We start from the raw sequence: 25,636 nt of genomic DNA, 5'->3' as shown, positions 1-25,636 counted from the left end.
TGCTTTTTTGTGTACTTTATAATTGTCACTACTTCCCAAGTAGGCCATGATGTGCAAAAGATTAAGAAGCACGGCCTAAGGCAAATGTGTAATATAAAAAACAAAGTAAGGGACAGAGGACCATAATCTTTCTACCCTAAAATTAATACCCTGAAAATGAATTTTCCCCATTCATTAAAGCAGAATCCATGATATTATCTCTCCGAAAAACACTTAATGTCCATATGTAGTCAGAAATAGCAAAGCTGTGCTATGAGAGTTCTCTAAATACAGAGTAACTTCCCTTTCAATTACATGTTGTACTCTATATCCACACATAATAGCTCCAAGTCTCTCTAGATAATCCAGAAGACTACCTTATATATAAGCTTTTAGGTCCTGTTTGGACATTCAGAAATACATTATATTTGCTCTCAGCCCTAAGCTAACTGCTAAGAAACAATTCAAATACAATTGTACAAATCTATGCATTTTGACTATAACACAAGAAATGTAACCACTGCTACAAAGGGTATATACAGAAGAACTTCTGCAAAATTTAACAACAGTATCAGTTTATTGTGATTTCAAAGGTCTTATCTAAAGTTCAAAAGCTAAAAGAAAAAAAATGAACCCCAAATTTACTCATCTACATTCAATTTCAGGAATTAATATGCTAGTAGCTGAATGGATAGGAACAGTAAAGCACTGGTTGCCCATAGCACAAAGAGAAAAAAGTTGGGGATCTCCAGCAATAGCTGGTAGCCTACGGCTCACATCTGTAATCCTAGCTACTAAAGAGGCTGAGATCTGAGAACTGCAGTTTGAAACAATTGGATTAGGAAAGTGATACTCTTATCTCCAATTAACCACCGAAAAGCCAGAAGTGGAGCTGTAGCTCAAGTGATAGAGTACTAGATTGAGCAATAAAAGCTCAGGGACAGAGGTCCTGCCCTGAGTTAAATTCAAGCTTCAGAACTGGCACCAGAAAACAAACAAACAAAAAAAGCAAGCAAGAACAAAACAAGCTAATAAAAAAAATTCCTATGAGCAACTAAGAAAAAGGGAATCTCCTATCTCTTTCTCTGATCCACAAGGTTTAAAAAGTAGAACCTATAATGATCAAATTTCTTTTTCCTTTAGGCACTGATTTGCTATATTCTTAGTTTGAAGTTGGCTAAAAGCTTGGACCCAACCTAGCCAAGCTTTGTTGATTTTTTTTGTTCTTTTGGTTTTGGCCAGTCCTGGGGCCTGAATGCTGGGCACTGTCCGTGAGCTTTTTTTGGCTCAAGGCTAGCACTGTACCACTTGAGCCACAGTGCCACTTCTGGCTTTTGAGTAGTTTATTGGACATAAGCGTCTCCTGGACTTTCCTGCCCAGGCTGGCTTTGAACCATGATCCTCGGATCTCAGCCTTCTGAGTAGCTGGGATTACAGGTGTAAGCCATAGGCATCTGGCTAGGTTTTTGTTTTACAAAAAGCTGATAAACTAACCTCCAATTCCTTATCTTAAAGAAATTAAGAATTTTTCATTACAATCTATGACAAGGACACAGGTGAATTTGATGAACACAGGAGGAGTCTAATAAAAATTTAAGAAGGGGGAAGGGAAAGCACAAGGAATGACAGAAGGGGGTAAGGTTGTAGATTATCAGTAATTTACCAGCTTTACCAGAGCACAACCAGCACCTCGAAAAGCCAGTCTCCTCATTATGTCTGAAGGCCAAGTAAAACCAGTGAGAGAAGGTAGGGCTTTAGATTCAGTGTTAGTCTATTCAAAACTGAAAGAGAACAAGGCACAGAAAGGAGAAATAGAAGAGTCAGAAAGAGTAACAATAAATATGAATAGACAGAAAACATTCAAATAGAATTGCTTAAAGTAAGATAAAGAAGACAGTAACAAAAACAAACCAGGCATACCAGTTGTCTTTAGCACCTGACATTTTCATTTTAAAACCAAATGCTTTTATGTTTAAGGATGTCTCACTGAGGTTCCCCTTACTCACATGGAACGACTGTCAACTCCAGGAATGAAGCATGCCTGCCCAATTGCCCCCTATTCAATAAGAGCAGAGTTCAATCACAGAGCTGGGATGAAGAGTGAACACATGTGGGAGGCTCACATGTGACACCAAGTGTTGGCAAGCTGGAACAAACCAAGAATGGCTCATGTGAGCAGAGTTTGGAAAACTCCCACCCCCCATTCAGAGAAAAACAACATTTCTTTCCAAAAGTCCTATCTGCATCAGAAAGACATCAAATAAGTTTAGCAAGGTTTTAGAAGGTTTCAACTATTTTGGCAGTTCAATTAAAAAAAATAATTCCCTGAAAATCAAATGACAAAAAAAGTGTATTTAGCTTATGATACAATATCCAAAAATCTTTGAATCATCAGTTCCCTTTGGTAATATAAGAAAAATATTAACTTAGGTATCCTTTTTTATGTGTACTTTTGTGGGGCAAAGGACACGTTTTAATATGTAATATGGAAGTCTGGCAACAGAGGAAACGTTCCTATGTTACTGGAAATTGATCCCAGGGCCTTCTAGCTTGCTACACAAATGCTCTACCTCTTGAGCCATGTTCCCAGTCCTTTCATTTTGCATTTTGATTTTGAGAGGGTATGGCTAACTTTTCCAAGGTTGGCCTCAAACCAATATAACTCCTGCATTTACCTCCTCAATAGCTGGCACTAACTGGCCATGGTACACCATATCCAGCTACCAAGGCAATGTTCTGAGGTGAAAGAAGCAACAGGATCTGTATTCAGAAGATTAGGAGTCCCTGATGTTCCAGCTCTAATCATCTATCTGATGTTGCCTGAGTTATAACTTCTCAGATCTGCTCCATCTCTAAACTGAAAATACACATACACATACACATCCACATACACTCACACTCACACCCACATCCACACATAATCTTTCGGATTGCTTGACAGTAAGAAACTATATACATGAAATGTCTTTGAAACTCCAAGGCATAACTCTAGTACTACATGCTTCCTGGGCACAAAAATAGGATTCTCTTTATTTTTTTTCAATCCTACCCTGTAGAATAGTGTTAGGTACAGACTGGGTGCCCAATCAATCTCTTTAAGAAATGCACTGAAAGGGAACTTAAGTGAGGCCTGAGACTTTTAGATCAAAGACCTGTAGGCATCCTTTCAATGTTGTTTTGTTTTGTTTTGACTTTTCAGGAAGAAAAAGATTCAAGAGTATAATTCCAGGTATTAAGATGGGCTTATTTACAGTCACAAATTCCAATGTTTGACAACTAATACACAGTGGGCTATGAAGCATGTTTCATAATGTCCAACAAGAATACAAATTACAGCCAATTTTTTAAGTTTACAAACTTTTAGTGTTCTCTTGTGTTTCTAGTGTTTAGTTTGTTATACACTTAAAACAAAATTCTTAGAAAACAGAAGATTTAAAGGCAGAAAAAAAGGCAACTATAATCTTACTTCTCACAGAAACACTACTCTTACCATTTATATCGAGACTAATATTTATTCCTTAATTATGTTTTTTTATTATAAACAAACATGATTAAATGGGCTGGGGGCTTGGCTCAAACAGTAGAGGATCTGCTTAGCAAGCACAATGTCCTAAGTTCAAACCCCAGTAATCACACACACACAAAAGTGATTAAAAACCACACAAATTATTTTATAGCCTGTTTAAACTCAGATATTTTTCCAAATAAATTCTTCCATATAATGTATGATAGTAGTCTACTATATATACTACAATTTACTTTTCTTGAGAATTATTGTACACTATCATTGAAATATTTTTGTGCACTCCTCAAAGCCAGAGAAAATAGGCCAGGGTCTCCCATTCATCATCAAACATAATTGTTACTGTTTTAATCTGAAATACTTCAAGATACTTTCCAATATTCATTCCATTTGAGATCTCCAGATCCAAGAGTCAATTTATATTTTACAATTACTAAAGAAAAAATTATGTTCTTAATATTCGCTTTGAGTACAATATGCTTTTGAATGATAGTTTGAAAAAATACTACTAAACAGGAGGGAAAACATCCAAAATAAATTTTAAGGAGTCCAGGTTAAAATATTTTATTCCAACACAGCCTTCCATATTTATTTTTAGGAATTTTACATCCACTTTTCTGTGTATTTGTCATTTGCTTTTCAGGATTTCTTCTACATTTTTACTATTCCATTAGGAATTTCTTCTATATTTTTGCTACTCTTTCTACCTTTTATAACATTACTTTCTTATATCAAAATTATCCTTCCCGTTTAGAAAACTGAAAAAAAAAAACTTAGGAAGATGTTTCAAACCAGAAAATGTGTAGTTTTGAAAACCCCGATTCTCCGTGATGTTGCAGATAAGACGCTGAACTATCTTGCCTGTATTAAATATAAGTCCCATTAATAAAATGCTAGGCGTTAAGCAGAAGAAAAGCATTAGAGTTCGTGCCGAACCCAAAAGGAACAAAAAAAGGGAGGCCCTGAGCGGCGAGGAGAGGACGAACTTGCCCGACCTGTCACTGGCGCGGGAGACTAGGGGAAACGTTGACAGCTGCGAAGCTGCCCCGCGCCGAGCGGGAAAGCGCTGAGCGGGGAGTTCCGGGCCGCGGCGCGCCTTTGTCCCGGCCGGCAGGTGCGGCTAGGTTGCTGGGCCCATCTCGAGGCCCGCCACCGCGCCCCGCCCCGCGCCCGGCCCGACCGGCGCGTCCCTACGGCCAGGGCGGGGCCTCCGCCGAAGCTCCCGCTCGTCCGGGCCCACACAAAGGCCCGGCAACTGACCGTAGAAGAGCAGTCCCGCCCGCCCCGGGCCCGGCCTTACCCAGCCGCTCCGCCGTCTGCAGCCCCGGCCGCGGTCACCGACCGCCGTGCCCCGCCCCGTGGCCGCCACGGCTGCTACTATTGCTCCTCTGGTCGCGGCCGCTGCTGTCGCTCCGGCACCCGCCGCCCTCACAACCCTCACCCCTCCCAGCGCCGCCGCAAAACCAGCCCCGGGCCGCCAAGCGAGCCTGGCTCTGCGCGACAATACGTGCGCGTACACGCGGAAGGACGGAGCCGCACTTTACGGCAGTAGCGTGAATGCGTGACGTTCGTTCTTAGCCTCAGTTCGCACGTGGTGCTCGCGGAGAGACGTTCTCGCGGTTGCTTCTCCTGCTACTGCCGACTTCCCAGCCAGCATGAAGCGACCGAGTGAGTGGGGTTCGCAGGTTGAAGAGACCCTGTATCTGTTGGTTTCTGGTATTCGGGAACGCACTGGGGCTCTCTTCGGCTTGGCCTCTGCGAAGATAGGCTGTGGAATATGGAGTAGGCCATCGCTCAGTTGGGTTGGACCGCGCGGGCACGCCGCCGATCCGGTTTAACTGCGGATCTCTTTTGTAGTAGGAGTACCTAGGCTCGGAGCGGTGGGGGCGGCAGGCCAGGTTTTTGTGAGGTAACGTCCGAGCCTGGTTTCAGACCGAGTGTGGCTGTAGCCGTGAGCCGCCTCGCAGACGAGTTTTAACACGGGTGGCAGTAGTTTGGGATGCTACGCTTCTTCACGTGACCCTATTCTAGTAGGGGAAGGGTCCTTGTGGGGAAACTAGCTTCATTCGGCTGTACTATTTTGGGATTTAAAAGTGACATTCGTGTTTGTATTTAGTACCCCAAAATTCTTAACGTTAGATCAATAATAACTAATGTAGCGCAGAAAAGGACATAATATAGCACAGTGTAATTACCAAAACCACCTACACATCATTCATTTGTGACTGGTCTTTTTAATATGTATAGAGTTGAAGAAAGCAAGTAAACGAATGACCTGCCATAAGCGGTATAAAATTAAAAAAAAGGTAAGTATTGAGAACATCATACCAAATACATCACTAAACTGATTTCTGTCTCATTCCTTTTCTGAAGGTAAGAATAAGTTATAATGATAAAGGAATTGGAGGGGAGGAGGGAAGGTGGGAGAAAAATGAGGGAGGAGATAACAAGTTTGACAAGAAATGTACTCACTACTTTATGTAACTGACCCCTCTTTACATCACCTAGACAATAAAAGTGAATTTTAAAAGGAGGCATTGGATAAGCTCACACACATTTAATCTTTAGAAGTGGAGTTGTACAGTACCCTGACTATGTGAAAATCTATAAACTTTGCTTAATATAATAGAATCTCTGCAATGAGGGGGGAGGGGCAGTTTTGAGGTTGAATGGAGTCCCTGAGCCACTGTCACTTTGGCCTTTTCTCATCAGGGCTGGTGCTTTACCATTTGAACCACAGTCCCACTTCTGGCTTTTTAGTGGGTAATTGGAGATAAGAGTCTCATAGACTTTGCTGCCCCTGCTGGCTCAATTTTTAGATCTTGGCCTTCTAAGAGCTAGAATTACAGTCACCAGCATATGAAAGGAGATTCTCCTTTTTAATGTTATTTTCTTGTGGCTTTATACATATATGCTTTATGGTGACAAAGCTCCACTTTTCTCATTTTACAGTTATAACTAGACTGCAGTTAGATCACTTATTCCTGTTTTAAAAGAAACTGGGTATTTTTGCAAAATGATTTTTTTTCTAATAGGTTAGAGAACACCATCGAAAATTAAGGAAAGAAGCTAAAAAACGGGGTCACAAGAAACCTAAGAAAGACTTAGGAATTCCAAACAGTGCTCCTTTTAAAGAGGCTGTTCTTCGGGAGGCTGAACTACGGAAACAGCTGGTAAGTTAGCTGAAACTGTCAGTAATAATGTGTAGGTGGGTGTTTTTTTTTTTTTTCAAATAAAATCATTGGCTCATTTCTCTTACTGTTTGGACACAGCTTGAAGAACTAAAACAGCAGCAGAAACTTGATAAACAGAAAGAGCAAGGAATAAAAAGGAAACTTGAAGATAACTCTGATAAGCTACCCAATGAGAAGCCTGAGGAGGTAAGGTTGCATCCTTCTAAAAGTGGAACATGAATTCTGAGGCAGAAGTAAAAACATGGACATAACCAGCCGCTGGTGGCTCATAACCTGTAATCCTAGCTACTCAGGAGGCTGAGATCTGAGGATCTCAGTTCAAAGCCAGCCTAGGCAGGAAAGTCCTTATCTTACCTCAAATTAGCCACCAGAAAACTGAAAGTGGCTCTGTGGCTCAAATGGCAGAGTGCTAACCTTGAGCATACAAGCTCAGGGACAGCGCCCAGGTCCAGAGTTCAGGCCCTACGACCAACAGGAAAAAACACACACGTAGTCTAATGGGTCTTGGGAAGAAAAAAAAATCAGTTTTGACTCTTTGGCAAGGAGTGCACTAGACTTGGGTTTGAATTCAGGGCCTTGAACATTTACAAGGCAAGTGCTTTAACACTTAAGCCACACCTATCCCTTTTTGCTTTTATTTTTCAGATATTTGCCCAAGGTGTCCTGGGATTGTATTCCTACCTAGGCCTCCCAAATAGTTGGGATTACAGAGGTGTGCCACCACATGCAGCCCAAAGTCTCTAGCTATATAAAAACATGAAGATACAACTTGCAAATGCTCTATCCCCAATTGTGTTTTATTCCTCTAATCTTTATATCCTTTTAGGAATTTGGACAGTGCAAAACTAAGAAAGCCAAGTTGGCCAAACAGAATCCAAAGAAGTTACACTGTCAGGAACTTAAAAAGGTATCTCAGTCTAGGTCAGTGTCTAATAATGTTAATCAGATTTGAAAATTGATGTGGGTCATTCCTTGACCTGACACCAGCCTTGTAAAGGAGGAAACTGAAAACTAATTGAGGAAATAGGTGATATAATTATTCCTCATACCTCTCAGCAAGGCCAGAAGGTCTATCCAAACTGTATAATAAACTGGGTGGATCATGCACTCAGAGATTTGGGGTTATTTACACTTGTAAATCCATGTCTATCAGGCTTCTAAACTGCTTACATGTTTTACTTTCCTGTGAGAAATGATGAGTGTGCTAATTCTTCATACCATAATGAAGATATGAGATCCAACTCTGAACTCACCTTGTTGCCAAGTAGATGATACCAGAGGGCTGAATTTGAGTGTTCGCACAGGAATATTGTTCTTATTGTTTCTTCTTTGACAGGTAATTGAAGTGTCAGATGTTCTATTGGAGGTATTGGATGCCAGAGATCCTCTTGGTTGCCGGTGTCCTCAGGTAGAAGAGGCTATTGTTCAGAATGGAGCTAAAAAGCTAGTACTTGTATTAAATAAATCAGGTAAGGAAAAAGGGTCTTCCTTGTGAGTCCTGTGTGTGCACTGATTGAGGTATGAGGAAAACATCTGAACAGTCTTGACTATCACTGAAGACTGATAAGATCCAACTCTGACCTCAACAAACCAGAGCATGTGTGCTCTTGTTTGCCAAAGACAGTGCTGTATGTTGGGGAGGAGGTGGTTTCTACAAGTGATTGATATTTTGTTTGCCATTCAGTACTTACTTAAAACTAAGAATGTGAGTTGTATATCCTGTTTGCTGTAGTCTTATTTTATTAGAAAGTGATGGTGATGTGCCAGATTCTCCCATCTGATCAGTGTTAAGTATTAGTCAGATTTATGTGACAAATTATACAAGTGTAGTATACATGTGGACCTTGTTTGGGCAGCATAATGGGAAATTTATGCTGTTCTCATTTTGTAATTTCTTTTGGGTGGGTAAAGGTAAGCAATAGTCAAATCTGTATTTGAAAAAATGACTAACTTGAAGACGTTTGTCTTATCCTTAATTCCTATTAGACCTAATACCAAAGGAGAATTTGGAGAACTGGCTAAATTATCTGAAGAAAGAATTACCAACAGTGGTGTTTAAAGCCTCAACAGTTCAGAAGAAGAAAAAGATAACCAAGGTATATACTACTATTACTGTTAGGGAGGGGAAATGTGGTTCTTTCAGAGTTTGGATGGTTGAAATATGATGTGCTACAAAATAATTGATTTTAAGTGAAAAATAGTAAGATCCAACTCTGATTTCATCCAGACATTATCTGAAAGATTTAAGAGCTAGGTTCTGATGCTTGACTTTATCCCTTTACCTATAGCACAGTAATTAAACTAATGCATTTGGGATTTTAATGTTTGGAGGTAAAGAAAAAAACTGCTCCATTCAAAAGCAAGGTCTGCTTTGGCAGAGAAAGTCTTTGGAAACTTCTTGGAGGTTTACAGGAGACATATGGCAGAGCTATTCAGGTTGGAGTAATTGGTGAGTTTCATAATGTTTTACGTATTTAAATGTTGTGCCAAAGACTTTTCTCAGGCTAAATGAGAACATTTTTGTAAAACCAAGGGCTTGTAAGTAGAGCTTGTTTCAAGTGGTAGAGCATTTAACTTGAACAAAAACAAGCTGGTAGATAGTGTTCAAGCTCCATAACAGGCACAAAAAGAGGAAAGAAGTTAATTGCTGCCAGGTCTATTTCTTTGTTAGATTGGGCACTGAAATAAGTTTTTGTGTTTTTTTCCCATCAATCCTGGGGCTGGGCTAGAGTTCTACCACTTTGAGCCCACAGATCTGCTTCTGCCTTTAACCGTCTTGTGGACTTCTCAGCCTCCTGAGTAGCTAGAATTACAGGCATGAGCCACCAGCACCTGGCAAGAACTTTGGTAGCTGGAGAATAAATCAGTCGTGAAGTGTTTGCCTGACATTAGTGAGGTACTGGATTTGATCCCCAGCTCCACAAATGAATATATGCATATTCTTGGCTTAAGTTTTTCTTGCCCTTTCACAGGTGATTGTGCAAGAATGAAGGAATTGCTGGGTGCTCATGGCTCATGCCTTTTATCCTTGCTACTCAGGCAACAGATCTGATAATCCAAGGTTGGAAGCCAGCCTAGGCAGAACAGATGAGATTCTTCTTTCCAGTTAAGCGAATAGCAGCTGGAACTGGTAGCATGACTTCAGTTGGTACAATTCAAACCCCCAGTATTGGGAGGAAAGAAAGAGGAAGAAGATTGGACTAAGTGGAGATACTAAGATCCAATTCAGGCAAATAGAATTTTGCAGTGGAAAATAAATCATTTTCAGACTAATGTGAATTTCTATTTATTTGTAGGGTTCCCAAATGTGGGGAAAAGCAGCATCATTAATAGCTTGAAACAAGAATGGATATGTAATGTTGGTATAGCCATGGGGCTTACAAGGTAAATTGAGCTGTTTAATAATAGATAAGATTTTATTTTGGTTCTCTTGAGGAAAGCTGTTTCTCATTTAAAGTGAAGAGCCAACAATAGACTTGGCTGCTCACAATTTAGTTTGAAAGAAAATTTAAAAATAAGGCTACAATTGTTACTCAAATAGAAGAGAACTCTTGCCTAGCATTTACAAAGCCCCAGTCTCAAATAAAAACTGAAGCTGGGCATCATGTACAACTGTAATCCCAGCTACATAAGAACCAGAAGCAGGGAGATGACAACTTCAAGGTCAGCCTGGGCAAAGACACACCTTTTTTGTTGACACTTGTGCTCTGTCACTTGAGCCATATCTCCAGTTATAAGTAAAATTTTCCTTTTAAACAGGGAAGGCGGTTGGTGGTATGGCTCAAATAGTAGCAAGCAAGCTTAGCAACTGTGAGGCTCTAGGTTCAATGTCTTTTAAGTGGTGGGGAGCTGCCTCAAGAAAGTAAAGTTTAGGCTGGGGATGTGGCTCAAGTGTTAAGAGTGCCTGCCTACCAAGGACCAAGTCTTGAGTTCCAACCCCAGGACTGTTTTTTGTTTTTTTTAAAGTAAAGGTAAAAGTTTGTGTTTGGCTATGGGAAATGTATAGATGTTTGCCAGGTAGAAGAAAGAGAGTAGCTGCATGTGGAGGGGGTGACTATCATACAATCATGAAGCAAATGATGATAAATTGGATCTGACTCGCTGTGTTGAGTTTTGTTCAATCCAACCCTGAGCTTCATGTTATGTCTCTTGCCTTCCATATAAACCCAGTGCCATTAATTCCATTGTTGTTTCAGAAACATGCAGGTTGTCCCCTTGGACAAACAGATCACTGTCATAGACAGTCCAAGTTTCATTGTCTCACCACTTAACTCCTCTACTGCACTTGCTCTTCGGAGTCCAACAAGCATTGAATTGCTAAAACCAATGGAATTTGCCAGTGCCATCCTGTCCCAGGCTGATGCTCGGCAGGTAAAAGACTCTACTTCTCTTATTTTTGGCATCACCAGTTTCCACTATAAACATACTTTAATTCCTATCATCTGCACTGTAGCAGATAAATGACAAATTTGTGCTTTATTTTTAAGGTAGTCCTAAAATACACTGTCCCGAGTTATAAGAATTCTGAAGAGTTTTTTACTACACTTGCTCAGAGAAGAGGTCTGCACCAAAAAGGTGGAAGCCTGAACATTGAAGCTGCTGCTAAGCTGCTGTGGTCTGAATGGACAGGGTAAGGCTTCATTTTTGGTGGCATTTTGGTGACCACCTAGAATAAAAGAATTGTTTTTGACAGATAGTGTTTTTTTTACCAGCGCCTCATTAGGTTACTATTGCCATCCTCCTGCATCCTGGACTCTTTCTCCACATTTTAATGAGAATATTGTGGCAGACATGAGGAAGGGCTTTAATCTGGAAGAACTAGAAAAGAACAATACACATAGTATACAAGGTGAGATTTATGTTTCACTGCTATTATCTGCTGGGAAAGTAGATTTTACCTACTTATGTGGACTTTGTTCCTTTCCCTAGCCATCAGGGGCCCTAATTTTGCCGATAGCATCCTTTTCTGCTCTTCGGGTTTGACAAATGGAATAATAGAGGAAACAGACATACCTGAAGAATTGCCAAAACAGAAAGAGAGAAGGCAGAAGGATGATAATAACCACAGTGACCAGGAAAGTGTGCACAATGAAGAACTTGATGTAAGCTGAAGTTTTTAGCACAAATGTGTAAAGTGAGAGGGTGCTAGAGATAATCAGCTCAAGAAAGCACCATATAACTTAGGTATTTGAGGAGGATGTTTTGTTTTAAATGACTAGCTTGGAACTTACTCATGTATACCTTCCAAGACTAACTTGTTTTAGGTACAAATTGGTACAGATGAGACTAGGAGCTGCCAATCTTTTATCATTTATCTGTTATCTGTCTCACAGGAACGGAATAAGACTCCTGCAAAAGAGATAACAGAGGAACTACTGCCTGAAAAAACTACAGCAGCCGGTGAGTAGGGGGAGAGATTTTCAAGAAAGCAGCCTATGGCACAAATTGGTTTGTTTTTTTTTGCATGAAACTTCACTTTAATTTTTTTTAATTTAGGTGAACCATCTGCAAGCTCTTTTCTTTTGGATAAAATTACCAAAGAGGATGATGCTTATGACTTCAGCACAGATTATGTATAAACAACCATCTTTATATTTTTAAAGAATTAAAATCATAACTCCCTAGCTCTCAGATTAGGCAAGTGGAAGCCACTAAGGGGGCTTGGCTCGTGGTCTTAATTTTATTTTTTGGAGACTGTGTAGCCTAGGGTTTCCTCAGCTTGTGATCTTCCCACTCTCTATGCCCAGAAAAAGATGTACTTTTCTAAGACATTTACATTTCAAGCACACTGCTAATGTATATATGCATGCTAAGTATGACATGGGCTGCAATTTTGTGACTGTGGATCATGGTGTATATATACTACATTAAACACTCAAAACCGTTTAAAAAGTGTCTTCTGTAAAAAACCACTCAGTACAGGAGACAAGTCTCCTGGAAGCAAAGAAGTCTATTGGGGGAAAAAAATGTAGGATTTATTTACAGATGAGGACACAGGTTACAAAATTAAAACCAAGCAGCAGTTTTGAACTAGCTGTACTTAGTTACCAGCCTTAGTCCATTCTTCTGGTCAATGAGCACTGTGGTGAGCAAACACTTGGTGAGGCAGCTGGAGACAATCTTTGCCAAACAGGGCAATTTGATACCTTTACTGAACTGAACATTTCATTTTTGGATTGCTACAAATAGGCGTAGAAGTCTGGCATCTGTTAATTCCTACATATGGATCCAACAGGATTTCCTGAGAAATGGTTATAGTTTAAATTCTATTTTACTTTATATTTGACATCTCTGTATGTCTTCGGATCAGGCTGAATTTGCCTGTTGGATCTGGAATATACCATTTTTCCCATATGTCAATATATGAAGCAGTTCTTCCCCATGGCTTAAAGTGTCCATTCCAATGGAGTAACTTGGCAGCCTTTACAAACTGGGGTGAATACCGTTTTCCAGCACTGGAACCTTACAATTGAGAGAAAGAGCAATGTGATTGTTCCAGTCAGAAGGCAGCCAGGCAGAAAATTAAGAATTAACTGCCTATTTTTTATCTCAAGATGGGCCTGTTTTTACATACTAATTCCTGGTTTTACTTGGACTTACCCAGATGGCGGACATTCCACATGGGGTCAATTGTGGAATGCTGTTGATAAAATACAATAAGCAGAGGAGGTGTTGTAATGCTGCCAGCCAGTGTTCTGTAGAGTCCCTCTCTTGGTGGAACAGACAACAAATGTTAGTGAAACAATACTGACCAAGTTGAAACTAGAGTTTGAGAATTCTAGAATTCTAGTTACATACTTACTCTACATTGAGCTTCATCCATTTTTCCAGCTGGCTAGTTATATTCTGTCTCTTCCATTCTGTCAGGTTTGCAACAAAAACTCCAGGATTAAAGGAACATGTGCTGGCTTTCATGGAAAGCTTACGAATTCTTTCCTTTCTATAGTCAAGATAGCCAATGTAATTGTACTAAAAACACAAACAGGAACAAAAATAGTTTTCTAGCTGGTTAAACTATTAACTTCTTGGTTACTAACAAATAAAGTGACATTGGAAACTACAAAGTTTGGACTGGCTTCTTAACCAGATGTTCAAGGAGAATCAGGTTATCATGTTCACAAATGAAAACAACAGAAAATGGACTTGATGTATCAGAAGTGAGTTCCCTGAATTTGCCACTCTTCTCACATTAAATTTTTATACCTGGTTCCCTGCTCCACGGATGAGAACTTTAGTGGAAGTTGAATCACAATCATCTGAAAATGCAGCAGCATGTCCTGGCTTCAGCGGAGTATTGTACAGGGCAAGAATATCACCTGAAATGGGTAAGGTTTTCAGACAGACATTCCCAAGTCCCCTGAGATTCCCTATTCCTCCCATCTCTAATACCTTGCACAATCACATCATCATCCATGTATATGGCCTTCTTTGCACTGGGTACCAGGATTGGCAAGTAGAATCTTGCAAAGTTTAACTAAAAAAGGAGAAAAGCATTAACAGGATCCAGTGGCTATGCTTTTTTGTACATAGAAGCTAAGATTGCCTGAGACCTTGAAGAAAATAAAGGACTCTTAGCACCACATAGATTTAGTCCCAGGACTTGTACTATACCCACAATATCCTACAACAAATGTTCCCAGATATAAACAGATGCATAGAACTCACTGGTTTCATGGATTCCCCCTGGTCAGGATCCTCCTTTACTTTCCCTTCCAGAAGTTTAGTGTCAAAATTCACAATTTTGTACTTTATGTTTCTCAGGGAAGCACTGTTGAGCCAAGACCTGATGAAAAAGGGCTACATTTCAGCTTTAAATATATTTCCAAGCCATAGCCTTATATACCATACAATAATGTAAAATTCACTAGTAACCAGATGTTACCATGTTCCTTGGTTTCTCATCTGAAATGTGGGTCTTCCTGCCAGAGTCTTCTCTAAACTAAGGCTAGTCTTATAAGTACGGCGTGCTAACCGATTGTGCCACTGGAGTTCCAAGCTAGTAAATCTTAACACTAAAGTTCTGGTAGAAAACTGGAATTGAGACTATCCCACCAACACATGGACAACTCAGAATTTGAGGGGAATAGGTTGCCTCACTTTCCAGGCTACATATATATAAAGGATTTCAAGCCACCTGCCTCCACCTACTAAGTGGTTGAAATTATAAATCTACACTACTATGCCTGGGCAGACATTCGATTCTTAACCTTCCAAATACCCTGGGAAAGAGAGCAAGTCAAAGAACTGGTAGTGGTGAAGTACCAGTTCTCCAACCACCACCACCACCCCCAACAAAAAATAGCTGGCATAATGGTGTGGGACTGATTCAAGCATCTACAAAGTGTAACTAGGAAAATTATGTTCCAGGGTGATCCTGGCTCAAGTGCTAGCCTTGAGCAAAAAAGCTTAGGGACAGGGCCTAGGCCCTGAATTCAAGCTCTAGGACCAGCACCAAAACCAACAAATTGTAGTCCAGATGTGTGCCAGAGTTAAAAAAGAGCAAGACCCTATAAAAAATAACCAATGCCAAGAAAAAAAAGCTATAGAGTTGTGGTTCAGCAAGAGTGTCTGCCTACTAAGTACAAGGTCCTGAGTTCAAACTCAGTACTTGCCCCCAAATTACAACGGTACTGACATACCAATAAGCTAGCAAGCAGTCTACATGACTAAATTAACCATGACAACCCTACGTTTAAATTCATGATCCACTGTAGTCTGAAGCACTGTCAGAGACCCAAAGAAGTAAATACATTTCTTCTCGTCTATTTCAAATAAGCATTTTGGGGAAGACTGTCATTTCTATGATAGCTTCTGAGTTTCCCAAATAAAAAAGTCACGGTATGAGCCATGGAGGCAGCCACAGGCTAGTCAATGTTTAATAATGTGGATAAATGTTAAGCTCTTTCTTCCAATAAACTTTGTCTTATTTTGACAGATGAGAGTCCATCACATTGTGTTTTGCATTAACTACAATGTTAGACTCATAAGCAATTACCATTTGCTAGGTGTGTTTTTAGTACTGGGCATTAAACAGCCTTACATTTGCTATACAAGACATTCTACCATGTTCATACACACACCTCTAGTCTCCTTTTGTTTTTTTGGTTTTTTTTTTTCCCTTTTCGTGCCAGTACCAAAGCCATGAGTACTCTAGCCTGTTTTTTTTTGCACACAGCTGGCACTCTACCATTTAAGTAACATTTTCTAGGTAGGCTCCAGGCCAGCCTAGGCTAGTCCTACTTGTGATTTCCCCATGTTGCTGGGATGACAGGCAGTCACCACCAATCCCAGCTATTGTGCATCCCCTATAAGCTGGTGCACACACCATGCTCAGCCATTTTGCCTCAGCTGGCCTTGAACTGCAGTCCCCTGACCTCTGCCTCCCAAGTGGCAAGCTAGAATTACAGGCTTAAGCCATCTTGCCCAGCAGCTAAGTATTTTATGTTTTCTATATGATTTCCTTTTCACTTGCTACAACCTCTGAGTTGGGCATTTTTACTCCGTAATTATAGAGGAAGAAATGGGCTAATCCCTTAGGACAGATCAGTATTTGCTCACAATCTTACCACATTAGCTTGACACCATCAGTCTTACTGCTGAAACAGCAACTGAGTAAATAATATGAATAGGTATTCAGTACTTGGCTGTTTATTTCTGCTGTCATAGAATGCTTATACAGTCATGTGGAAAAATAAGTCACATGCATCTTATATATGGCATAGTCTCAATTATATACACGTGCGTATTCCTTTAAGACAGTTCATGAATTGGCAGCTGGCCTACTCTAGAGCATCAATTAGAAGCTGAATCATTATGCAATGAGAGCTCACCGCAGATGGTCTGCTGTGCTGTTGAGGGTAACAATGTAGAAAATCACGTTGGAGTGAGTGTTGAACTGAATGCTGTTTATGGCTGCAATGGCCCCGCCAAGCCTGTCCTCAGATGCTGCAATGACCACAGGAATCTCCTCTCCTCTCCTGTCTACTAGATGTCTAGGAGCATTTGGGACAAAGGCAATAGGCTGGAGCCCCAGAATTCCTGAATCTGAAAAGAGCATACAAAGGAAGGCACTGGGATACAAATACAATATCATGCGTTTTGTGTTTTTGCAGTACTAGGTTTTGATCTTAAGGACTAGCACTAGATAGCTGGTGCACTACTCTTTGAGCCACGCCACACCTCTGTACTTTTTGCAGGGCTTATTTTAGACAGGAGTACAGTGAGCTTTTCTGCCTGGCTGACCTTGAACCTTGACCCACAAAAATTCAAACTCGTGAGTAGCTATAGTAAAACGCATAAGCCACTGGGCACCCACTTCTCATGAGCTTTTGATAGAGTCCAAGACATGCAAAGAATGGTCAAGATTATGGTAACAATTTAACTTGTTAAATCTTAGCATATAGCCCAACCTCAAATTGTGTTTTTGTTTGTAGCCAAGCTTTTGGAAAAGTGGAAGGATTTTTTTTTAAGGCATGTAATACTTTGATACACCACTAGAAAAGTTAGCAGAACCTTTCTAAAATGTACTGTGGCAATTTGTATGAAGAATCATAAAGGGTACATGGCCTTTGACCTAATCATTCACCTTAATACTTAAGGACAAAACAAAACATTAAAAGGGCTAATGGTATGGCTTGAGTGGTAGAGGGCTTGCTATATTTGTAAACCTAGAAATAATTTTTTTCAAACCTAAGTAGATGTTCCAGATATGGTGGCGCCACTGGGAGGGATGTTCTCGGGGCAGCCACCCTGACCCCCGCCACCCCCGCCCGGCTTCCAGGGCCAGGCCTCGCTTCTTCAGGCAGCGCCGGGAGCTCCGTGAAGTTCTAACACTACGCTGGTGGATGAGTTGGAGTCATCATTTGAGGATTGCTTTGCCTCTCTTGTGAGTCAGGACTATGTTAATGGAACTGATAAGGAAGAAATTCGAACTGGTGTTGATCAGTGTATCCAAAAGTTTCGGTCTGCAAGACAGACCGAATGTTTTTTCTTACAAAAAAGATTGCAGTTGTCTGTCCAGAAACCAGAGCAAATTATCAAAGAGGATGTCTCAGAGCTGAGGAATGAACTGCAGTGGAAAGATACACTGGTCCAGAAGCACCTGGCGAAGCTGAGGCATTGGCAGCAGGTGCTGGAGGACATTAACCTGCAGCACAAAAAGGCAGCTGACATCCCCCAGGGCTCGCTGGCCTACCTGGAGCAGGCATCTGCCAATATCCCTGCTCCTCTAAAGCAGATCTGACAGCTCTGTGCGGACAGTTTTGCCAAACACCCTCTTGTGGATATGACATTTTGGAAGATTGCTTTGCTGGACAATATGATGGCGTCGGTTGTATGTTTGCATAGAATTCCCCCCATATTTTCACTAGCTATTAGCCTCCCTTCTCCCTCTCTCTCCTCTTGCTTTGTAGCCCACTGGTCTCAATCTCGATCCCCTTGTTTCAGCTAGTACTCGCTTGATTTCTTTCATATTTTATAAAATGCTCATGGTTTTGATAAAAAACACCTAAGTAGACATCAAATTAATTTAATGGGAGTTTCTGGATTAGAAAAGAGAGCAAGGCCAGGTGTGATAGTGCATATATGTAATCCTAGACAAAGGATGCAGAGATGGGCAAAAAATAAACAGCAAGACTTTATCTCAAAACAATCCAGGAGTGGTGATACATACCTACATCACAGCTATGCATGAATAGCTGTCTAAAGCGAGCCCTAAGCAAAGGTAAAGGAAAAAGGGCTGGGGGCGGGGGGAGGATGAGTAGTATCAAGTGGGAGAGTGCTTGCCTAGTACTAAGTTGCCCTAAGTTCAAACCACATTTTGACAAAGTACATGTACTGGGCACTGTCCCTAAGCATTTTTGCTCAAGACTAGTGCTCTACCACTTGAGCCAAAGGTCCACTTTTGGTACTTAATTGAAGATAAGTGGATCGTGGAATTTTCCTGCCCAGGCTGGCTTCAAACTGATCCTTGGATCTCAACCTGAGTACATAGGATTATAGGCATATGCCACTACCACCAGTTTAACCTTCGTTCTTTCTTTTGGTATAATGATTCTCGGACTTTTTAATGAGTCTCACAAGAAGAAATGTGTATTAGATGTACTGAAATACATATTGTGTATCCTTCATTATGTGGTAGGGAGTTACATATATGTAAAATATCATATACCACATCATTACATATTATATATTATGTATAATACATAACCAAATATATATTAACAGAAAGTATGGGCACTGTTGGACATGAGATCTTATAGTACTAAAATCACATATTTTGCTATCATGGTGATGTGCTTATGCAAAATCATATGGAAAAACATGTCAAATGTACAATTTAGTATAGTCTCAACTATACAGAAAAAATATGTACATAAACGACTGGGAGGGGGAGGACGTAACAAATTGTACAAAAAATGTACCCACTGCCTTACACATAAAACTGTAACCCCTCTGTACACCACTTTGACAATAAATAAGTAATTAAAAATAAAAAAAAGACTGGAGGTACCAAGCTGATTTTTTTTTTTCAGTTGTGGGGCTTGAACTCGCTCCTCAGCTTAGGTTTAGCACTTTTACCACTTGAACCACAACACCACTTCCGGTTTTCTGGTGGTTAATTGGAGATAAGACTTTCATGGACTTTCCTGCCAGGGCTGGCTTTGAACCACGATCCTCAGATCTCAGCCTCCTGAGTAGCTAGAATTATAGGTGTGAGCTACTGGCACTGGCTGAGCCCAATTTTTTTTTTTTTTTTTTTTTTTTTTTTGCCAGTCCTGGGGCTTGGACTCAGGGCCTGAGCACTGTCCCTGGCTTCTTTTTGCTCAAGGCTAGCACTCTGTCACTTGAGCCACAGCACCCCTTCTGGCCATTTTCTGTATATGTGGTGCTGGGGAATTGAACCCAGAGCCTCATGTATAGGAGGCAAGCACTCCTGCCACTAGGCCATATCCCCAGCCCTGAGCCCAAAATTTTTACAGCGGTTATCTTGAGTCAACTAAGTCATTCACTCAATGATTATTGAATATAACCAATATGTTAGCCATCATTCTTAGGCAAGGGAAATAAAGCAGTGAACAAAGTACCCTATAAAGCTTGAACACTTAACTACTACCACCAGAAGCATGCTTTTTAAAAAAGTTTTTGTTTTGTTTTTTGGCCAGTCCTGGGGCTTGAACTCAGGGCCTGAGCACTGTCCCTGGCTTCTTTTTGCTCAAGGCTAGCATTCTGCCACTTGAGCCACAGCGCCCCTTCTGGCCATTTTCTCTATATGTGGGGCTGGGGAATTGAACCCAGGGCCTCATGTATACGAGGCAAGCACTCTTGCCACTAGGCCATATCCCCAGCCCTAAAAAGTTATTTAAAAAAAATCTTTTTTGCTAGTCCTGGGGTGTTGGGGATTCATCTTGGCCTTAAGGGGGGAAGGGCGAGGAGAGCGCTCCCAAGACGCCGCCCTTCCCCCAGCCCTGGGGCAGTGTGGAAGTGAGCCACACCTATCTCCTTCTGGGTCTGGAACCAGAAGGGGTAGCTTTGAGACCATCCCCCACCTTGCGCCAGTGAGCACACGTGCTCCCCTTTTCACGCGCTTTGCCCAGAGGGCAGTACTATGGGAAGTGATGTTAGCCCATGAGGGAGGTCCTTGGGAACTGCTCTTGGATGGACAAGCTCACCAGCCTATCGCCAGCTCATGCTCAATCCTTGTCATCACTACTATATTATTGTGAGTCCCTCCCGATTAAATTGGATTGCTCTCCGAAGTGTCTCTGAGATCCGTCTGCGCCTAGCTTCCTTGGTGGGTAAGGAGGGAGGAAAAGGGGACCTTGTTCGGCCACGTGCACCTTAGGCTAGCCCATGTCCCTCGCTCCACCTTGGCCACCTGCTGGTCAGGTGCCGGGGGAGAGGGTGAAAAGGGGAGCACTGATAAGGGAGTAAGCTTAGCATCCCCGCACCAGGGGAGGTAAATCTAGCCTGGCACTGGGGCTTGAACTCGGGGCCTGGGCACTGTCCCTGAGCTTCTTTTGCTTAAGGCTAAGCACTCTACCACTTAAGCTACAGCACCACTTTTGGCTTTTTCTGTTTATGTGGTACTGATGAATGGAACCCAGGGCTTCATGCATGCTAGGCAAGCACACTACCATCAAGCCACATTCCCAGCTCAGAAGCATGTATTTTTTTAATACCTATATATTTTACTATACATACACAATTATAAAACAAGCTATCAGGGCTGAGGCTGTAGCTCAATGGTATAGCACATGCTTAATATAAATAAGACCTTGGAATCCAATCCCCAACATCAAAAACAAAGCAAAACAAGCATGCTATCAGCACTAGAAGAATGTTAGGGGAAAGTTACTATTCTTTTCTTGTTCTGGTCAACCATGGTAATTAGCAATTTAAAAAATACTCTTTTGGGCTGGGGATATAGCCTAGTGGCAAGAGTGCCTGCCTCGGATACACGAGGCCCTCGGTACGATTCGATTCCCAGCACCACATATACAGAAAAACGGCCAGAAGTGGCGCTGTGGCTCAAGTGGCAGAGTGCTAGCCTTGAGCGGGAAGAAGCCAGGGACAGTACTCAGGCCCTGAGTCCAAGGCCCAGGACTGGCCAAAAAAAAATTAAAAAAAAATACTCTTTTGAGGTTTTTGTTGATTACTTTATTTGAGACAAGGTATTCCTGTGTAACCCAGGCTGGGATTTCCTCCTGCCTCAGCTTCCTGAGTGCTGAGTTACAAGCATGTTCCACCATGTTTGGCTTCAAAAATGATTTTGAGGCTGAGAATGAGGCTTAGTGGTAGAGTGCTTGCCTAGCATGCATAAAGCCCTGGGTTCCATTCCTCAGTACCACATAAACAGAAAAGGCCAGAAGTGGCACTATGGCTCAAGTGGTAGAGTGCTTAGCCTTGAGCAAAGAGAAGCTCAGGGACAGTTGCCCAGGTGCTGAGTTCAAGTCACAAGACTGGCAAAAAAAAAAATTTTTTTTTAACAAATACCCAGAAGCCTCAAACATTTCTTAGTACTAAGGTGGAGCAGTATGAACAACTAAAACAACTTGCAGTATAATTATACAATAAATAATTTAAACAGCTGACAAGCCTTTATGATTTCTGTAGTATTACTGTCCTCCTGATGTGATTTCTCAAGTTAAAGGAAAGTTGCAGCTCAAGGAAAGTAGATAGACACTGTAGTGACAGAGCAGGTATCAAATAACAGACACAGACACTTGTCCCTGCACATCTTTTTTTTTTTTTTTGCCTATCCTGGGGCTTGGACTCAGGGCCTGAGCAGCTCCCTGGCTTCTTTTTACTCAGGCTAGCACTCTACCACTTAAGGCACAGCACCACTTCTGGCTTTTTCTGTATATGTGGTGCTGAGGAATTGAACCCAGGGCTTCATGTATGCTAGGCAAGCACTCTACCATTAGGCCACATTCCCAGTCCCCCAACACATCTTTTTTTTTTAAATTGTTGTTGTTGGCTGTAGGGTTTGAACTCAGGACCTGCGTCCCTGAGCTTTTGCTCAAGGCTAGTGCTCTACCACTTTTGAGCTACAGCACTGCTTCAGGTTTTCTGGTGGTTAATTGAAGATAAGAGTCTCAAAGACTTTCCTGCCCAGGCTCTGTGCCCATCTTCTGAAGCACAGCCTGCTGAAATGTGAGCAAGTTCTTTAATGCTCTTGATTTGGTGGAAAGGAATATTGTATCAGCTCAAACCCTTAGTTAACCATGCCTCTGAGTCTTCTGTAGCTCTTCTAAGGTCTAGAAGCAAGCTTTCTTTTAACGTAGCAAGAGATGTATGTTAATATGTGGGATACAAGGAACCCCAAGTTCTCAACAGATTGCAAGGCATTAATAAGGTTCCTGTACCTGAAACCTCATTCCTTAGCAGACTGCTCAGGCTGAGGAAGTTATGATGCAAAACCAGTAAGAAGAGAACAACAGCCAAGATCAAGATGACGATGTTTACTGAAACAGATGCAAAAAACCTGCATTACATCTCTTTGCCTTTGATTAATATAAAAACAACATAGAGAGAGAGAATTTACATACCTTTACGGAATGACATCTTTTTCTTCTGTCTTATATAAATATTAGTTATTAATTCTGTAAAACAAAAGAATGGCCATCAAAATACCTACACACTTATTCATGTAGAAACAAAGCACATATTCTTCCAGAAACTTGAAAGAGCCTAGTAACTTTTCAAGAATCCAATTTGGGGGTCTGAAAATTTTATGATACTCCTAAGAAAATACTTCTAAATGACTTGAGGAAATAGACAGCTTTAGCCTTATACATGATATGAAACTAAATGGAAGGCAAAAGAAATGCTATCAAGGGAAGAGCCTGGAGTTCTCACTTCAGAAAACATTTTTACTTCTGATTCACTTCATGTTAGACATGGGCCTGGTCCCGGTCATTCACAGTACTTACAAGGCTGTGATTTAAGGATTGAGGTTCAAAGCTACACCAGGCAGGAAAGTCTGTGAGACTTTTATCTCCAATTAACCACAAAAAACTGAAGTGGAGCTGTGGCTCAAGTGGTAGGGCTCTAGCCTGTGCAAAAAACCAAACAACAACAACAAAAAATAATTTAAGGGACAGTGTCCCTAAGTTCAGACCCCAGTTCCAGGACAAAAGACAGAGATGTCTATGACAAAGTAACCTGAAGGTGTGTTACTTTCAAAAAATTGAAAACTGTTTTAATTAAATGGAACCTTTTCTGACCTTCTTCTCTGTTAATTGCCCATCCTATAAGAAGGTTGTGTCTAGACAGGTGTGATGGTGCACACCTGTAATCCCACCACTCAGGAGATGAAAACAGAAGGATCACGGAGTTCTAGGCCAACCTAGGCTATATAGCAAGAAAGTGTCTTAAAAACATTTTTTTAAAAAGTGTGTCCAGTAAGCCACAGTGGTATTATCATGCCTGTCATCCTAGATATGCAGAAATCATAAATAGGATTCTCAGGCCAGGCCAGGTGGGACATAAATGCAAGACTCTTTGAAAACTAAAGCCAAAGGGCTGAGGGCATGTGGCTTAGTGGTTGAACCCCTATCTAGCAAGTAGGAGACCCTAAGTTCATACTCTTGCCAGAGGTGCCTGGAAGGTATGGGTGAGTGGGTTGTGCACATGAAGCAAAGTAATTCAGATGCCTAACAATTTAAAACATTTCTTTCCAGAGAAATACGTATCAAGTATAACAATAAATGTTATCTATAATGTGTACACATTATATAACCCTATGTGTCTCTCATTGTGAGCTGTCTTACCTACAGAAGCTGGCTATTGGAGTAACTTAGATAAAATTCTAACATCTACCTGCTTTTAGACAACCTCCACCAAGACTGGATAGAACAGTCTCACTCCAATAAATACCAGCTAGTTACTAGTAAAAGGACCAGTAACCAGCTGGTTCACTTTTACTAACAATTACTTACAGGCACATATATGCATAGAGGCATGTGAATTTTGTGCAATTCCAGTTAGAAGGAACCACCCCCATCCCTACACTCAATTCTAGCATTTAAGTACATTGGCATGGTAGAAACCACTTGCACTTAAAACACTTTTCTACAGTGGAGCATGCACTCACTTTCAAGAGGAATCTGCCAACTAGGCTCCAGGGGCTCACACCTGTAATCCTAGCTACTCAGGAGGCTGAGATCTGAGGTGTACTTTGAAGCCAGCATGGACAGGAAAATCTATGAGACTCATCTCCAATTAACTACCAGAAAGTTTTAGTGGAGGTGTGGCTCAAATGGTAGAGAGCTGGCCTTGAGCAAAAAACTCAGGAACAAAGCCCAGGCCCTAAGTTCAAGGCCCAGGACTAGCATATGCACATCTCCAACACTCTCCTTTCCCCTTAATTTTATAGTTCAAACACCATAGTTCTCTACAGCAACTGACATCCTATGAAATGCACTTGAAGTGGGCTGGAATAAGCCTACTTGTATGTACAACAGAGAAACTTGAAACACACCAAGCAATACTTAGGAAACAAGGAAGGAGACAGCATAAACCCAAGCCCTTCCCTGCACCGGCTCCTCAGACCAAAAAAGCAACAAAAAGGTCGGCATGTTACTGGAGGCATGAGGAATGGCAACCACTTTACTTCAAATCCTACTTGACCCCATCCCCCAAGTGGAGGTGCATCTCTCGGAGCACCAGGTCTCCTAATCCAGCTGTGGTAGATTTCTGGAAGTGGAAGTGGCCGTCTCCTTTCATACACGGAGTATTCTAGGCAAGAGCCTAGCCTCTTGGTCACAGCCGGATTCACTGGCTGACACTAGATGCCAGGAGAACTGGCAGGCAGAGGCTTCCCCGCGCGGAGAGACGGTGACTAGTCTCCGTTGGGAGAGCCAGCCTGGGGTTGTGACCAAGCTTGGGACTCAGCTTTCGCCAAGCGGCGTGAGGTGCGGCCGAGCCTTTTCTTGCAAGGATACCGCTCGGATATTTTCACTAATTCTAAGAACCACGAGGGTCCCTACTACGCTTAAGGGGGATGGGGAGGTAGCATGACTCTGTGAGGGTCCCACCAGGCTCAGACACACAGGCTAAAGGCCAGGTCCGACAAGCCAGCCCCCTCAGACCCTCGCCACGGCCGCCCTTACCTTCCCTAAGAGGAGGAGCCGCCGCCTCGGCCCGCGCCCCGGCCCGCCCCGCCAGCTCAGCGCCCGCGTCGCAGGTCCCAGGCCCCAGCCCTCCGCAATGCCGCCCGCGTCCACTGCACTATAGGCCGGGCTCGCTCGTTTGCTCGCCCAAGACTTCCGCGGCAGCCACCCAGTGCCACAATCACAAGCCCCAGCCCGACAGCGTGGCTTTGGCAGCGAGCGCGAGGTGCCCAGCAGGCGCCGTGGGGCAGCCTCGCCGCCGGGGTCCTTGCGGAGAAAACGCCGTCGCCATGGAGACGTGGCGTGCGCTGACAGCCGTTAGGCCG

General features: G+C 42.0%; 3 protein-coding genes, 3 non-coding genes and 1 pseudogene across 26 annotated transcripts in view; 5 read left to right on the top strand and 2 right to left on the bottom strand.

Moving 5' to 3' along the window:
* Pbrm1 (polybromo 1) overlaps nt 1–4,948 on the bottom strand; it is a 112,989-nt gene extending 108,041 nt beyond the window's left edge. For 13 of the 17 annotated variants that reach the window (XM_048355844.1, XM_048355852.1, XM_048355853.1 and 10 more), the window contains exons 1-3: nt 4,803–4,937; nt 1,986–2,125; nt 1,643–1,760 (exon numbers count right to left, since the gene is read on the bottom strand). In XM_048355844.1, coding sequence (XP_048211801.1) covers nt 1,643–1,690 — 48 coding nt within the window. In that variant the 5' untranslated portion in view covers nt 1,691–1,760; nt 1,986–2,125; nt 4,803–4,937. Of the gene's footprint in view, nt 1–1,642; nt 1,761–1,985; nt 2,126–4,802 lie in introns of all 17 variants that reach the window. The other 4 variants (XM_048355846.1, XM_048355847.1, XM_048355860.1 and 1 more) reach the window with 3 other exon arrangements.
* Nucleotides 4,949–5,055: 107 nt separating this feature from the next.
* Gnl3 (G protein nucleolar 3) lies at nt 5,056–12,544 on the top strand. 2 transcript variants are annotated; one of them, XM_048355866.1, is made up of 15 exons: nt 5,056–5,170; nt 5,750–5,808; nt 6,538–6,675; nt 6,775–6,882; nt 7,523–7,603; nt 8,033–8,165; nt 8,683–8,792; nt 9,028–9,145; nt 9,993–10,080; nt 10,893–11,067; nt 11,184–11,326; nt 11,409–11,545; nt 11,626–11,798; nt 12,030–12,096; nt 12,193–12,544. In XM_048355866.1, the coding sequence occupies exons 1-15, from the start codon at nt 5,158–5,160 to the stop codon at nt 12,273–12,275; spliced, it is 1,626 nt and encodes a 541-aa protein (XP_048211823.1). In that variant the 5' UTR covers nt 5,056–5,157; the 3' UTR covers nt 12,276–12,544. The 2 variants fall into 2 exon arrangements, with proteins under 2 accessions (XP_048211823.1, XP_048211824.1); XM_048355867.1 differs by having other exon boundaries at nt 12,030–12,093; nt 12,193–12,543.
* On the top strand, nt 8,212–8,289 carry LOC125358895. The gene has a single exon (XR_007212423.1). It is a non-coding gene; the product is annotated as a small nucleolar RNA SNORD19 (small nucleolar RNA).
* Nucleotides 8,845–8,925, top strand: LOC125358904. Its single transcript, XR_007212430.1, has one exon. It is a non-coding gene; the product is annotated as a small nucleolar RNA SNORD19B (small nucleolar RNA).
* LOC125358896 lies at nt 10,761–10,838 on the top strand. The gene has a single exon (XR_007212424.1). It is a non-coding gene; the product is annotated as a small nucleolar RNA SNORD69 (small nucleolar RNA).
* A 101-nt stretch (nt 12,545–12,645) lies between the features above and the next one.
* Nucleotides 12,646–25,617, bottom strand: Glt8d1 (glycosyltransferase 8 domain containing 1). Of its 4 annotated transcripts, XM_048355869.1 has the most exons (10): nt 25,311–25,617; nt 22,746–22,799; nt 22,563–22,661; nt 16,527–16,740; nt 14,362–14,479; nt 14,086–14,170; nt 13,900–14,012; nt 13,499–13,665; nt 13,297–13,406; nt 12,646–13,158 (listed from the first exon to the last, which is right to left on the bottom strand). In XM_048355869.1, exons 2-10 carry the CDS (start codon nt 22,759–22,761, stop codon nt 12,968–12,970), a joined length of 1,113 nt encoding a protein of 370 aa, XP_048211826.1. In that variant the 5' UTR covers nt 22,762–22,799; nt 25,311–25,617; the 3' UTR covers nt 12,646–12,967. The 4 variants fall into 4 exon arrangements, with proteins under 4 accessions (XP_048211826.1, XP_048211827.1, XP_048211825.1 ...); XM_048355870.1 differs by lacking the exon at nt 22,563–22,661; XM_048355868.1 differs by lacking the exon at nt 25,311–25,617 and having other exon boundaries at nt 22,746–25,030.
* On the top strand, nt 17,405–18,199 carry LOC125358604 (annotated as a pseudogene).
* Nucleotides 25,618–25,636: the final 19 nt, after the last annotated feature.

Source organism: Perognathus longimembris, chromosome 10, assembly GCF_023159225.1.
Source record: "Perognathus longimembris pacificus isolate PPM17 chromosome 10, ASM2315922v1, whole genome shotgun sequence".
Lineage (NCBI taxonomy): Eukaryota > Metazoa > Chordata > Mammalia > Rodentia > Heteromyidae > Perognathus > Perognathus longimembris.
Note: the sequence above shows the minus strand (reverse complement) of the source record. Positions and strands in the feature narration are given on the sequence as shown.

What these genes read in the sequence shown, in the direction of transcription:
- Gnl3 (XM_048355866.1), top strand. An exon ending in ACTGTCAGGAACTTAAAAAG is followed by an intron (nt 7,604 to 8,032) that starts GTATCTCAGTCT and finishes CTTCTTTGACAG; the next exon opens with GTAATTGAAGTGTCAGATGT. An exon ending in CTGTGGTCTGAATGGACAGG is followed by an intron (nt 11,327 to 11,408) that starts GTAAGGCTTCAT and finishes TTTTTTTACCAG; the next exon opens with CGCCTCATTAGGTTACTATT.
- Glt8d1 (XM_048355869.1), bottom strand. An exon ending in TCCGTGGAGCAGGGAACCAG is followed by an intron (nt 13,666 to 13,899) that starts GTATAAAAATTT and finishes TTGTGTTTTTAG; the next exon opens with TACAATTACATTGGCTATCT. An exon ending in GTGGAATGTCCGCCATCTGG is followed by an intron (nt 13,159 to 13,296) that starts GTAAGTCCAAGT and finishes CTCAATTGTAAG; the next exon opens with GTTCCAGTGCTGGAAAACGG.